This window comes from Periplaneta americana, chromosome 4, assembly GCF_040183065.1.
Source record: "Periplaneta americana isolate PAMFEO1 chromosome 4, P.americana_PAMFEO1_priV1, whole genome shotgun sequence".
NCBI classification, from domain to species: Eukaryota; Metazoa; Arthropoda; class Insecta; order Blattodea; family Blattidae; genus Periplaneta; species Periplaneta americana.
In genome coordinates this window covers 101,398,710-101,413,985 of record NC_091120.1, presented here as the reverse complement: position 1 = coordinate 101,413,985, position 15,276 = coordinate 101,398,710, and the positions used below count along the sequence as shown (strand labels likewise).

At 34.5% G+C, this 15,276-nt stretch overlaps 1 protein-coding gene across 3 annotated transcripts in view; it reads left to right on the top strand.

Moving 5' to 3' along the window:
- LOC138698095 (ankyrin repeat and death domain-containing protein 1A-like) overlaps window positions 1-15,276 on the top strand; it is a 1,102,342-nt gene that overhangs the window by 982,555 nt on the left and 104,511 nt on the right. For all 3 annotated transcript variants that reach the window (XR_011331695.1, XM_069823807.1, XM_069823808.1), the window contains exon 9: window positions 1,488-1,586. Coding sequence is in view for 2 of the 3 variants with exons in the window: in XM_069823807.1 (XP_069679908.1) it covers window positions 1,488-1,586 (99 nt within the window). In the remaining variant the exon portion in view is untranslated. The remainder of the gene's footprint in view (window positions 1-1,487; window positions 1,587-15,276) is intronic.

Below are 15,276 nucleotides of genomic sequence, written 5' to 3'. Positions count from 1 at the left end.
TTTTTCCGTCGGAGAAGTCTGGATTCATTATTATGTATAATTTTCCAGTTTTTTCTTACTTCGATTATTATTAGAGGAAAAAATTCGCTCCTGCGCCGGGGATCGAACCCAGGTCCTTGGTTCTACGTACCAAGTGCTCTAACCACTGAGCTACGCCGAAGTTCAATCCACAGCACCGGATTAATCCTTCTCCTCTAGTGTTTTTTCCCTTTGTAGCTTGACTCCAAGATCGATATATATATTGATATAATTACGCCAACTGCCATTATACAAGGAGCACACTCAATTGACTTGGTGGCCGGGATTTTGCAGTAATATGCACTGTTGGGCGAAGAATCTACGTAAAGATTAATTTTTGGTCCTACAGAACATAGCTGTTATGGTAACAACATCGTGATCTTTGCCGACCTCTGTCATCGAGTATCGGTGATGCAACCATACATACATTTTTCTTAATTTATGGAATGAAAGCGTTTAAAAAGATATTTACCAATTTCATGAAAATGTGGCGCTGAAATTGGTACCTTTCGTCCTTCACTCATTTTTTCACCTGTTTAAGAAACTATTCATCCCTCGCTGACAAATGTCAGCAATTACTGACGGATATTAATTTTCAGTTTCTCCAGAGTGTGTAAGTTCGTCTTTTATACGATATTTTGATTTCTCCAAAGATACAGTAATTAATTACATCTTAGGAATTCTAGCGTTTAGAAATCCCGTTTCACTCGCCGGTAATCTAAGAACAAGTAGTCTAAGTTGTTTCTATTTGAAGCCTGGAAACTCTCAATAAATTTCCACGGCACGTCTTAAGTTTGTTTTCACATGTGTCGTACATAAACATTCTTTATTCTAGTGTGAACTTTTATGCTGACTTTTCAATGGTCCGACAATGTAATTTAAAGCACTTATAATGAAATGTTAGTTAAAAGAACTGATATTAAACATAACGACAACGTGATCATTTTTAAGAGACTTAACACATTATACATTCCACGACACTGCACACTGCACTATTAATATAGCTACGGAACTAAACTGCGCGATGTACTACAGTACATGCATATTATTCTTGGTCTTGAGGTGACGCGACATTAGTCAAGTGTGATTCGGTCCACCCTCTTGGCCCTGACATGACGCGAACGCTCTATACTTTTAATTTTAAACTCAATAATTAGGAAATAACATATTTTAAATTATATAATTACATAATCATCAATAAATATTTCGTATCTTTATAAAAGAGACTAGTAGACTATTTTTCTCGCATGGAAATGTAGTGTCGCGAAACTAACATTAGAATTGACCTGAAAGTTTTCCGGCAAATCATCGTCTCCAAATTAACGTAAAAATAAAGGTTACAATTAAAATTCATCAATTATTTTTAGTTGGTTATTTAACGACGCTGTATCATATACTCGGTTATTTTGAGTCGATAAAATCCTAAAATTAAACTTGTATCAATTAAATGTAACATTTTCATATTTCAGAAAGGATTCACATCCCTACACGTCGCCAGCAGTAAGGGATGTCGAGGTATCATCGAAGCACTTGTCCAACATGGGGCGTCCCTAAACCACCAGAGTAAAGTAAGTAATTATTTCTTGTTGAGTATTTACTTCATGACAGCTCAACCACATGCGCATAGTTTCAAAATGTTAGTTATATATTTTATTTAGAATCTGACACAGATACATATGTTTGCCAAAAGACACATATTAGTTTATATTTATTTTCCAGCTTAGCAAACAAGAGAATGGGTACTTGTATGAACAATTAATTTGAGGAAGAATGTCATTTTGATATTAAAAATAATTGTATAAATATTTCCATGTTGTGAGTTATTTAAAAAAAAATATGGACATCATATTCATGTTCAATTAAAGATGATTACAAATTTCTTATACTGAAGGAATCGACTCAAGAGAAGTACCGTCATTTCCCATAACTATGGTCCTGGAACACAACTATGGTCCATTCAAATTTTGTACTCCATAACGTAGTACCTCGTTTATCTATATTTTTGCTGTACTGTAGTTAGAAGTCAAGTCACTGCAGCTATCGACGAAAGGCCTACGTTACTTCTACAATGTTATTTGAATAGTTGTATCGTGGACCATAGTTATGTTCCAGGACCATAATTATGGAAAATGACGGTACTTATTGTTATTGACCACATTTAAGGGTCGATAATCATATTTCTTCTTCATTTAACAAAGTTCGCAAAACAATTTATTTATAAATTTCTAATTCTTCGCTCTTAAATCCTTACAAATATTCTGCGATTAGTTTATTTAGGTTTGGTTCAATCCCTCATCCAATATGATATCGGATGGAAAGGAGCAACAAAATTTATACTTTCTCAGCTGATATTGCTTCAAAAGTGGATAATTAAAATCTGCTTAAACAAGTCAACATTGCTTCAAAAGTGGATAATTAAAATCTGCTTAAACAAGTCAACCGATTGTCCAACAAATTTGATTTATTCCAATTTTAACGTTTTCCAAATTGAAAAAATATATAAATCCACATTATTAAAATATTACCATAAAAATCGTCAGAAATATAAAGAAGAATAACATGTTTATTCTACCAGAAGAAATTTGACTTTTCCTGTAGCTGAATCCAATGTTACATAACCACTGGAATAAATCATAGCCAGAATTACCGGCCAAGGTTATACAACTCTATTTTGGTAATAAATTCTGACACAGGTAATTTTGATTTTAATTATGAACAAATTAAACAAATTATTTATTTATTATTAATGTCCAATTTGTCTTTTTCTTCTTCTTAATATACTTATTCATTCCAACTTAGGCCATATTCTATTCTTGACTTTCTTCTCTACTTTCATCTTCGTAATTACTCGTATCCCTATTTTGTAATAATTGTATTGGTTTTGTAATTTTATTGAAACATTGTTATGTTCCATTTAGCACAAAATATTTATTTATGGGAACCGCCCCGAACACGAGCTTGAACAAACGAGTGTGCGCTACGTCCATAATATGTATTTATTTTGTATTGTATGTAGACCTATCAATAAAATAATACTAAATGCCATGTAAATTGTTTTCAAAGTAACAAAACAAAAAGTTGAGTGCAGTTTTGATTTTAAACATTAGTATTTTTTATATATTTATGAAATATAAACACTATGAATACTATATAAGTGATTCCTAACTATTGAAACAGAAAATGTTATGACTGACGTCACGATTTCATACTCTACTTCTTTAGGAAGTTTATATTTTTCACGAATATCTTATACAGCTTAGCTTTTATTTTATTACTTATGTCATTAGTATTTTCAATTAGGGAGGTAGAGAGACACATAAAATTGTGTACTTTCTTTCTTTCTTTCTTTCTTTCTTTCTTTCTTTCTTTCTTTCTTTCTTTACCTTAGTTTAACCTGGCCCTTTTAGACTCACTTATACGACCCATGCCACACGGGCGAAATTGTGTAGGTTACTGAACTACGGAAATAACACAAATAACACTCACGCAATGTACAGCTGTGAAACTACTCTTTTCGAGTATCTCCGCTACAATTCGATATTACATGTTGTTGGAGCACGTTACCTGATATCTACAGTTATAATTAAAGTGTTCTCGTGTTACTGTGATAGCGTAATGGCAGCGTTTCGGGCTGGTCGTTCAAACACAACCTAGTGCCTTTTATGTTTTATTATTATTTTTTAAGAGAGAGAGAAAATACAATTGCTCTTGTCTCTTTTATGACTGTTTTAGTAATTAACATCAGGTTCATGAATGCATTATGCCATGACTTTATCATTGTTTATTATGACATTAAGGCTGCAAATTGAAAGAAAGAAAAAAAATATTACAATCTCAACAAAAATATCTTCCGTGGCATAAACGAAACAAACTTATTGGCGTCTGCCTTAGAAAATTCAAACAATTAAGAGTTTAAAAGAAGCCACTATTCAATACATATTTACTCCATCTTCCTCCCATCTCAATCACTTCTTTCAGTCGAGTGGGCATGGAATCGACTAGTGTTTTCGAATAGCAACTGTTCTCAATTACGGCATCCCAGGCATCCTGGACGAGCTTCCACAAATGATCAGGACATCTTGGAGAGGGATTGCTTCTTTACTTGTGCCCCGTAGCTCAGTCGGAAGAAAGTCCGAATTTAGAGGTCAGCGTCTCAGGTTCAAATCCTGGTCACTTTTTTATTTTATTATGTTACAGGATAGTATAATGTAATAATTAGACTTCGTGGAATTGCCACGAGAATCGTAAGGTTTACTGCACACGCAGTATAGACTGTATGAGAAGGGGGCGTGCAATGGAGTATGCCTCTGATGTAAACACTGAGCAGTATACTGCAGTTACAATTCAACCTTTATCCTGCATTCAAGAAATATAATGAATGGTCATTGAAGTAGGAAATGTCTAAACATGTAAATACACAATTATTTTATAGTGAGCTATATTAACTCTTAAAATTTAATATAAGATACTCACATCATCCTTGAATATGTGCATTGCAGTGAACAGTTATGTACATTTTGAGCGACTGCAAAGTAACCTTCTCCGATGGTCACTTAAACAGTTGTTATTTTGGGAAAATGTACGTTCATCATCACACGATGTAATACGTACATATTTGAAGAACGGAAAGTCACTACTTTCTAGTACACCAACTTCAGATGTCTTGTCGTGACCTGATGATACATCATTTATAATACGAAGTTGTAAATAGGCAGAATTTTTAGCAATAATGTTTCTCAACTTACATTTCACTTTTTCTGAAATTAATGAATTGTTATTTTGGATAACGGTTTGTGATACTTTATCCACTATATTAAGGGCTTCTGAGAGTTGTAGTTTAGACGATTCTAACAGGATAATGCTTTTGGACACGATTTTAAAATTAGATTAATGAACAGAATATCTTTCAAAAGCTGTTCAGAAGGCAATGATTTTTACAGCTGCAACAAAGGAACTGTCTGTGCTATCCAATGCATCAATTACATCCATTATTTTTGCCGTAATGTTCTGCATAACAATTAACAGCATCCAACCACGTTCCCCAACGGGTCAAGACAGGGTGCGGGGGTAAGGGTATTCCAGGGGCAATTATTTGGAACAGCAACACTCACTCTCATTGTACTGTAGTATGCTTGATTTAATTCTTATCTGCACGGAACAAATGTTAAGCTTTGACTATTCCAACCACAGTAATGCAAAAATAAGTGTTTACATAGGTATACATTAGCTGTAGCTGCTCTATCTATTTGGACCGGTCACAACTCTTAACATGAACTGCTTATACTACGAGACCGGGCGGTCGCTCACCTCCTCTATACTACCGTACATCGGCAACCTGATAGCATGCTGCGTGTGGCAATTCAACGAAGTCTAGTAATAATATAAGAAGAAAAAACTAACACTAGTATTATGCAACTATATTGTTTCAAATCTGACATTAAATTCTTATTACTTATATCGCTAAAGCACGATAACAAAATATAAATGGTAACTTGAATATTCGCTAAAGAACGATAACAGAATACAATAATGGTAACTTCAATATTACTTATATCGCTAAAGCACAACAGTATACAAATGATAACTTGAATATTATTTATAATGCTAAAGAACGATAACAGACTATAAATAATAACTTGAATATTATTTACACCGTTAAAGAGTGATAAAAATAAAATGTTAACTTGAAAATGGCTCGAATTCACAACCTTTCAATCATTTAGCGAACACATTACCGCTTCTCTACGAGAAGCAGATATGAATGACTCCTGCTTAAACATCTTAGTTCCGAAACTGTTTTTATAAGCGTATGCATCATGTAACTTCACAGTTATCCAAAGTGGACTTAGAAAACTTTCGCTTTCACGAGTGTGGCCACTTTTTCTTTTGACAGCTGTACATGACATCTTAATATGTTCACGATAGTCAAATTGACACTTTCGAATTGCTCTTTAATTCTAGATTAAGACTAGTAATGTTTCGCACATTATAATACATTTTTAACAACCAAAAATTGTTCGAGAAATTCACAAGTCCACACTTTTATGTTTCCATTGTATTCATGTATAATCTGATTAATATCACAAGCTCGTCGAGGCGAATTATGTGATTATATAAAAAGAAAACGGTAAGTGTCTCCTATTCTTAAAACGCTGGATCGTACGAACACGCAAGCCAAGCTGTTGCTAAGTAGCCTGTAATTTGGCGGAACAACCTGTTGCTTAGAAATAGATTTATGTTAGGTAATCACTTAAGTTTTCTGTTCTGCAGCTATTACTTTCAATCTAGCCATGTCTTCAAACGTAGGCTATACATCCCATCGTAAGAAGTCTTTTAGACCTATATGAATTTCCATCTATTCTTAGTCAATATTACCTCATTTGAATAGTGAGACTGTCTGATAGAAATTGAAGAGATTTATATAGATGTAACGCACAATTCTGCACTCAAAATAATGAATTAAAATAAATTTTAGTCAAATCATGTGAATACTGATTGTGGATATACTTGATGAGATAGGTTTTAATGAAAGGATATAGATATATAACATGTTCAAGTAAACTTCTTATCCTCTGCCCCTAATGCAGTGATCGGTATTTCTTGCTCGCGAGTCAACCTCCTAATACACAAGCAGGGTGCAGGATGTAAGGCATCATTTCCTTCTCCTTAGACATCACTTGTTCACTCAAAATTAAGCAGTTTGGGTATATTCACTGTTCGTTCCTGTGCACTGAAAACTTACAATAGTAAAGACATTCCCCGCCTTCTCATCTTACATCTCCCCTCCTACTTTCCCTTTTGCTGTGTTTTGCGGGCTTTATTTTATGTGATGTAAGCTTTGCCGATCACTGTCGTAATGTAATCTAAATTTAACCAACTTAATGGGAAAGGAAGGAGAAACTGAAATTCCAGAAAATTATGAAGATGTGTAAGATATGAAGTCAAACACAGAGGCTTTGAATCTTAAACTTGCAACTCACGAAGTGTAATATTTTATGAGAAAAGTTTTAGTGTTCTTTATACAAAATTCCTAACAGAATTGCTAGTGGTATATTGAAATAGGTTGAGTCTCTTGCTGTCTATACCAGGTGCAATGAAGCCGAAGATTGGATCAATACACAGTTTTAAACCGCACTCGATTTAACTCAAGAAAGAAAGCACATATTGTTCGAAGTTCGTTTGTAGTAATTATTTACACTGCAACGAGCTCATCGTAACAAGACAAAATTGTGCACAAGCTAGGTGCGAGCAGCAGTTAGCATTGCCAAAGGGAAATATATAGAGATAACGTACATTGTTTCTAATACAATGCAAATGTTTGTTAGAGTTTAAGGCACGAAATTCCGGAATTTTTGCTCAAGGGTTTAGTCATTATATCTAATATGTTATTTACATACACATTATGTTATGAATCAATTTCTGATATTTGAATTGCAATGATCCTAAGATATTAAGTATAACCTAACAAAGAAAAAATAGCATCACTGAATGATTACATACAGAGTGGGAGTCATATAACTGTGCAGATTTTAACAGCTCATTCCTTGGATAGAGTACAACAAAACATTCAAATATCATATTAGCCCCTAATAATAATTTATTTAATATGTTCTACCATAGTAGGCTGCCCAGAAAGACAAAGCATAAAATAACAAGGAATGCAATTCCATATACCTACATACAACTGTTCTGAAAAATTGTGATAAAATGAAAAAAGTAATAATACAAATCAATATGTTGGCCTATATAAAACCTAGAAAAGGCGTTTTACAGAGTAGATTGAAACAAACTGATAGACATCCTGAAAGAAATAAGTATAGATTGGAAAGATAGGAGGCTGTTCAGTAACCTATATAAGAAACAACAAGTCAATGTTATCTACTTTGTATATAATGTGTATTGTGTGTATGTGTGTGTGTATAGGCCTACTTCCGGATACAAAACATGGGTCGATTCTGGTGGTTAAATTTCTGGATCTGAACTACAGTTGGTAACTAAACTTCATCTGTTTCCTTTCTCTATGATTTAATATTCGTAATAGATGTCTCCACTGATTATAAACTAATCATCAATAATAATATAGGCCTACCATTATTCAATCTCTTTTGAGCCACGTAAATAACGTTTGAGCTAGAATACAAACGCATATGAGGATCACATTGTCTAAAAATAGCCTACTGAGGTATAGCGGTGCTTGTTGGACGGGATACAGAGCATTCCTATGCACCGCAATCTGAAGAAGCTTTCTGTGCACCCATGATGGAATGAGTTGCGTGCCGATTATGCTGCCAGGATATGCCGGCCCCAACATCCTCCAGACTACGCATTTCTTTCTGGCCTTCATTTCAGTATACCATAGCCTACCTCTGGTGGTGATTTGCCATTCCTCATAGATCTACGTACAGTGCTTTTCACGAACGTGTTGGCCAGTCTGGCGGATCTGGCTGAGGCAGCCAAAGATCTTACTTCCGTACAGTCGGATAAAATATCTACCCAACTGAAACCACTAACTTTGTAATGATTCTCACAATTACGATGAAAATAAGCACGAACCTCATCACAGGAGATATTTTAGGAGAATGTTCTAACCGTTCTCCAACTTTGTCCTCAGTAAGCCGCGCCGCTTTACCGTTCACTTCTTATCGAGAATCAACGCGATTCCCTCAATTTATTTACAAGTTTTCGCACGACTTCTCTGCTTCTAGGACATACACCTGGGAATTCTGTTAAAAATCGCAGTCTAACTTCCCTGCAAAATGATGTAATCTCAAGGCTTATAATGTTGAAGACCGATTACACAAGTTAACTGCAGCATCGTACATAGGCCGGGGATGTGAGCTAGCATGAGGACATTGACTTGGTTATGCGATCGATTACGTGAATAACAAGGTGCACATAAACAAATCTGGACAGGTCTAAAAGTAAATATACTCTGCACGGCATTACAAAGATATACTGTATTTTTACGTACCTTTCGTTATGTGCAGAAGAATTATCATAGAATTATTCGTGGGTTTGAGTTTCTTCTTTTCTTTTCTTGTGCTACAATGTCTCTATATATAATATCGCTTGTCGTCTCGTATGTTTGTATTACATAATTTACATGTAATGTTCCTGTCATTCACTTCAAAGCACTCACCATATTCCGCTGCAAAAATACGTGCCTGAGAATCTTTAACCTTCGGCATTATTATTCAGCAGATACTCTGTTTACGCATGCTACGGTAGTGACTGGCGAACGGAGTATTCAGCAGATACACTGTTTATGCATGCTAGAGTACTGATTGGTGAATGGATAGTCAACTTGAAACCACCGTAACGCCCCTATCGGTCCCCAACATTACAACCATAGTGATCACCATTGGTAGGAAGTTTGTACCAAAACAGTAGATTTCAGTTGAGGAGCGAGGAGTATAGATGTCACCCGCGTCTCGCCCTGCTTACAGTGTCTTTATAAGACACTTTCACTCGCTACAGACGACACGCAGTTCACATAAACAACGCATAGCATTATTCTGTGGAGCTGCAGAGTCGTGAATAATTTGAAGAATATTGTTAATTTATGTTAATAGTTTAGGTTTTGAACAAAGTGAGCTTTTCTGTTATTATTTTATTATTTACGTAATGTTGATATTATGCATGATTCCAAAAACAAGTAAACTTATATCATTGATTAAAGTTCACGTTAACACTTTGTTTGTTAAAAACATAAAATTACTTAGTCATACGTTAAAAAGTGTTAACAAAACGTATGACTAAGCAATTTTATGTTTTTAATAAACTTATCTGTTATTAAATAATTATGCAAACAGGAATGTGTAACACATTTTTATTTTTTCCCGGATTATTCCTCATTAAATGTTAATTTAAACACAAGTTTATTTACCAGTTTTCAATACTTGTTTCTTTGGCGGTCTGTTGACTTTTCGTGCTGCTGTGCTGCTATGCATTCGGTTGCATTACAGTCCAAGTTCATTCAGCATCAGAATTACGATACGAACTTCCTAGCTGTCATTACAATACTTACTTACTTATTTACTTACTTACTTACTTACTTACTTACTTACTTACTTACTTACTTACTTACTGGCTTTTAAGAAACCCGGAGGTTCATTGCCGCCCTCACATAAGCCCGCCATTGGTCCCTATCCTGAGCAAGATTAATTCAGTCTCTATCATCATATCCCACCTCCCTCAAATTCATTTTAATATTATCTTCCCATCTACGTCTCGACCTCCCTAAAGGTCTTTTTCCCTCCGGCCTCCCAACTAACACTCTATATGCATTTCTGGATTAGCCCATACGTGCTACATGCCCTGCCCATCTCAAACGTCTGGATTTAATGTTCCTAATTATGTCAGGTGAAGAATACAATGCGTGCAGTTCTGTGTTGTGTAACTTTCTCCATTCTCCTGTAACTTCATCCCTCTTAGCCCCAAATATTTTCTTAAGCACCTTATTCTCAAACACCCTCAACCTATGTTCCTCTCTCAAAGTGAGAGTCCAAGTTTCACAACCATAAAGAACAACCGGTAATATAATTGTTTTATAAATTCTAACTTTCAGATTTTTTGACAGCAGATTAGATGACAAAAGCTCCTCAAACGAATAATAACAGGAACTTCCCATATTTATTCTGCGTTTAATTTCCTCCCGAGTGTCATTTATATTTGTTATTGTTACTCCAAGATATTTGAATTTTTCCATCCCTTCGAAGGATAAATCTCCAATCATTATATTTCCATTTCGTACAATATTCTGGTCACGAGACATAATCATATACTTTGTCTTTTCGAAATTTACTTCCAAACCTATCTCTTTACTTGCTTCAAGTAAAATTCCCGTGTTTTCCCTAATCGTTTGTGGATTATCTCCTAACATATTCACGTCATCCGCATAGACAAGCAGCTGATGTAACCCGTTCAATTCCAAGCCCTCTCTGTTATCCTGGACTTTCCTAATGGCATACTCTAGAGCAAAGTTAAAAAGTAAAGGTGATAGTGCATCTCCTTGCTTTAGCCCACAGTGAATTGGAAACGCTTCTGACAAAAACTGGCCTATACGAACTCTGCTGTACGTTTCACTGAGACATTTTAATTAATCGAACTAGTTTCTTGGGAATACCAAATTCAATAAGAATATCATATAAAACTTCTCTCTTAACCGAGTCACATGCCTTTTTGAACTCTATGAATAACTTATGCACTGTACCCTTATATTCCCATTACAATAAAAATAAAAATAAAACATTATTGAAAACAATATGGTTAATATTATGTGCCACATACGAGATATACTATTAGATTTACAAAGTAGTTGTTCACCTGATGATAGTAAGAAATAGGCTACTGTATCATATTTCAGATTTGTTCCAGTAACATCTTGTGACGTAGAACGAATATTTTCAGAGTACAAATATTGTTTTTTTTTTCTGAACATAAAACGAGTATTTCTTTTGATAGAATGAAAATGTTTATTGTTATTTGTTGTAATGAAGCTAGAATCATAATTGTATACTTATGTTACTTTTATGTCTATGGGTTAGTTATTTTAGATTGGGAGTTACGAAGTTTATAATTACAAATTATTTTTTTATATTATCCGTTTACTGTTTTTTTGTTCTGAGGCCGTAAACGATTTGAGCACAAGTTTGGTTATCACCCGGCTGTACATTTTGTCGTTCTGGTTCATTGACTTGAGAGCTGCGCTATTACTTTTCTTTCGGTAGAGATATGGTCCAACTTAACAGTTTCGGTGCCAACTTCCTAGCTCTGGTAATCACATACGAATCGTGCATAAAAATCCGTTGCTGTAATGTGTATTTGTCTCGTGGAATTAGTATAACACTAAATCCAAAACATTTATAACACGAAAACACTCAAGCACTTCTGAAAGCTTCGGTAAGAATGAAGAATGAACAAAAGTAAGCCAAGGTCGCGGAGGTGCAAATCGGATCACCGTTCTGCCGTGGCGCGTCGACCGGCCGTCCGGCCAACTCGTATGTGAAAGGCACTGTATAAATCGTCATATATTATCGTTAATATACATTTAAGTATATAGAGGTTGTATGGAGCATAAAGTGCCATTATTTTAACTGAAGATTATTCATGTCATGAGAAAGAAAAAATGTCCTCACAATTCTTTTATAATTGCAATATTTAACTAATTATTTAAGTTTACAATATTAGACGTTTGGCAACGTTGCTGGATGGGGAGGAGGGGGTTTACAAGTACACAGTACAGCTCAAGCGGGTACAGACATATCGATACAAAACAGATGCTCTGTTCTAATAGCAGGGGCGGACCATGACAATACTGTTGTTTACATAAAACGAGCATCGAATACAAACTGTCAATCTCATTAATAGAACATTGTGATAAATTTCCAGTTTATTTAACAATAGTGCTCCATTTTTTATTGTTGACTAAAAAATAAACAACGGTTTACTGTACAAAATCACACGAACTTTTTTTCTAATATAACATTTTAATCCCTCCCGCTTCCATAAAGCAGTACCATTTTTAAACAAATTTCTGGTTACGTGATTTTCGAAATGGGGTAAGAGACTCCTAGTTTCTAATAATCGTAGAGAAACTGCTACAAAAGTTCACCGATTAGGTAAATTTCTTTGCGGAAAACGTTGACGGTACATCCTTCTTGTCTCACTTGAATTACGATGACTTTCTCCATAAATTAACAACATATGATATTCCTAAACTGTGAATGACATTTTAAGTTGTTTATCGAATACCTGCACTGAACTGCCATCCGCTCGGCAGTAGACCTATGGACAGGGAGCTTGAACTCAGCTGACATGTACTTACGTCTGTGCAGAGTACTGCCTGCTGAACCTTTTGTCACGTCTCTCACGCCAGAATATTAACAAATATAAGCATGCATTATGATTTAATTTCACGAAAACGTAATAGGGCATACAAATATTTATTTAACCTACATTAATATTAACTCTTTACTTACTGATGTAATTGTTTCCGTAATTTTACTAACGATAAAAGCAGTATAAAGCAAATAAATTAAGGAAACAAATTTTTTCTGAAAAAACTATCAAGTTTTGACCTTATGTTGTATGGACATTTTTTTATACTGTAGACCGTCCCCGATGACTGTGAAAAGGACGGCACTTATACCTCTTACACTCTGTAGAATATACCATTATTTCATTATACCATGTGTATAATCCTCATCTGCATCATATTTGACACACATCATCATCACCTGTTTGATACTTAAAATGCAAGTGAATTAAGATTTACGTAATTATTATTATCGAAAGAATAGAGTAAGGTTCACCATTTAAAACTACAGAGAAAGTTTTGAGTCCATAGTGGAACAATTAATGCAAATGAACGTACGAACTGCGTTAATATATAGAGAACCTGGAACGCATAATTTTTTGCTTTTTGGCCCCTCAAATCTCACAAACTAGCGAAATCTAACTTTGGGCCCTTGAATGAGAAGTTGTGAAAGGCCTATTACCGAGTTTCATTTAGAACAATGAACTAAAGTCTTCGTGAAACTTCGTGTATGATTGGAATACACTTACTACTGTACTACTACTACTACTTACTACTGTATAAGCGGTGGTTTTTTGCTGTCGCCTGTCTGTGTACAGCGATATAATCTTAAATTCTGGACTGATTTGGTTTGTATTGAGTGCCTAAGAGTCGATTCATTCGACAATGAATAATAACATTAATAAAAAAAATTAATGGCCCTTTTTTGAAATCAAGAACACACAGTGACATTCAAGAATGTACATGATTATTTTTTTGGAAGGAGGATTATTTTATTACGTAATAAAATAACTTATCAAAGGGACAACGTAGTTAGCATTCGAAGAAAAACAACTTTCCTAAGAATGAATTATTATATGCATATCATATATTTATATTATATACGTTTATTTCTGAATTTCTTTCAAGTGTTACCGCCTCCGACGATGAGCAGGTTGGAAAAAAGAATAGAGAGCCTAGTGTTAAAAGAATTAGAGCTCGATTGTAGCTTCGTTTCAGTGATCCAACACTTCTTTCGATTCACTTCACTGCAATAACGAAGTTACTCTTTTAGTAGTGCAGGGATCAGCTGATAAAGTGATCTCATTTATTCAGAAGTACAGGAAAAGTACTTCAGCGTAACTGTCAGCTTAGATCCTCACTGAAACACAACCATTTTTATCATATAGCTTGTAAGTTGTTATTTTTTTCTTCACAGAACTATTTTCCTGCGACATTCGTTTTATGGTAAATAATTACACTTAGGCCTACTCATATTTCTGTCAGTATTACTAGTCTACATTAATATAGGACACGGGTTAACAATATATTCATAAACATAGAACGTAGGTAAAAAATCATGAATAAAGAATAAGAGATTTTAGGCTCCACTAATTGTGTTCGCGTTGGAGAAGTCTTGCCTGGCTTAAGTTAGTTTTTGTTTTAAGTAAACAAGAATACATTTTCAACGAAAAATAACCATAACTTCGAATTCTTGCGTCATGCATTATCGAATGATAGCATTCCTAGTTCACTTTCAGAAGCAACATATTTAATTTCATGACAATCATGATTTTTCAAATCATTGTTAAACTTGTATCCTTGTTACTTCTTTGGAACATGTGAACATCTAATTTATTTCAAACTTCCACTCATCACACAAGAAATGTATATTGTTACACTTATCGACAAATAAATTACCTGCTCTTTAACGCGGAATATAATTTTACGCTAAAAATAACATATATTTGATTCAAAATCCATTTTACAGAACTCCATTTGATTACGAATAAGTTCTCTGTCAGATGATAATTCTTATACTAACAAAAATGACGTTATTTCATTAGTTTTTCTGACATAACTTATTCAAGAAACCATGCTACATCAAATACCTACTATGTGCAAAAGATATCAGGGACCATTTCTTTTAGAATCCATTCACGTATTTATTTATTCATTATAATATCTCGTTTCATAAATTTACCGGTAACTGGTTGCCTGCTTTCCTACGACCCTCATAAATTAAGTATTATCGCTGATGGGGGTTTTGAAGAACGGTGTAAAATGACGATGGATTTCCCAAGATGTCGCTTTGGGATTACCAGCAGCTATTTTTATACTCTGTTATATGGGAACATTTTTCCATGTCAACTCTACGTGACCAGTATTAGAATGCAAGCGTTCATTCATGTGGGACTTCTGTCTACTGCAAACCCTTCGTGCATTTCGTAGACGTTTAATAG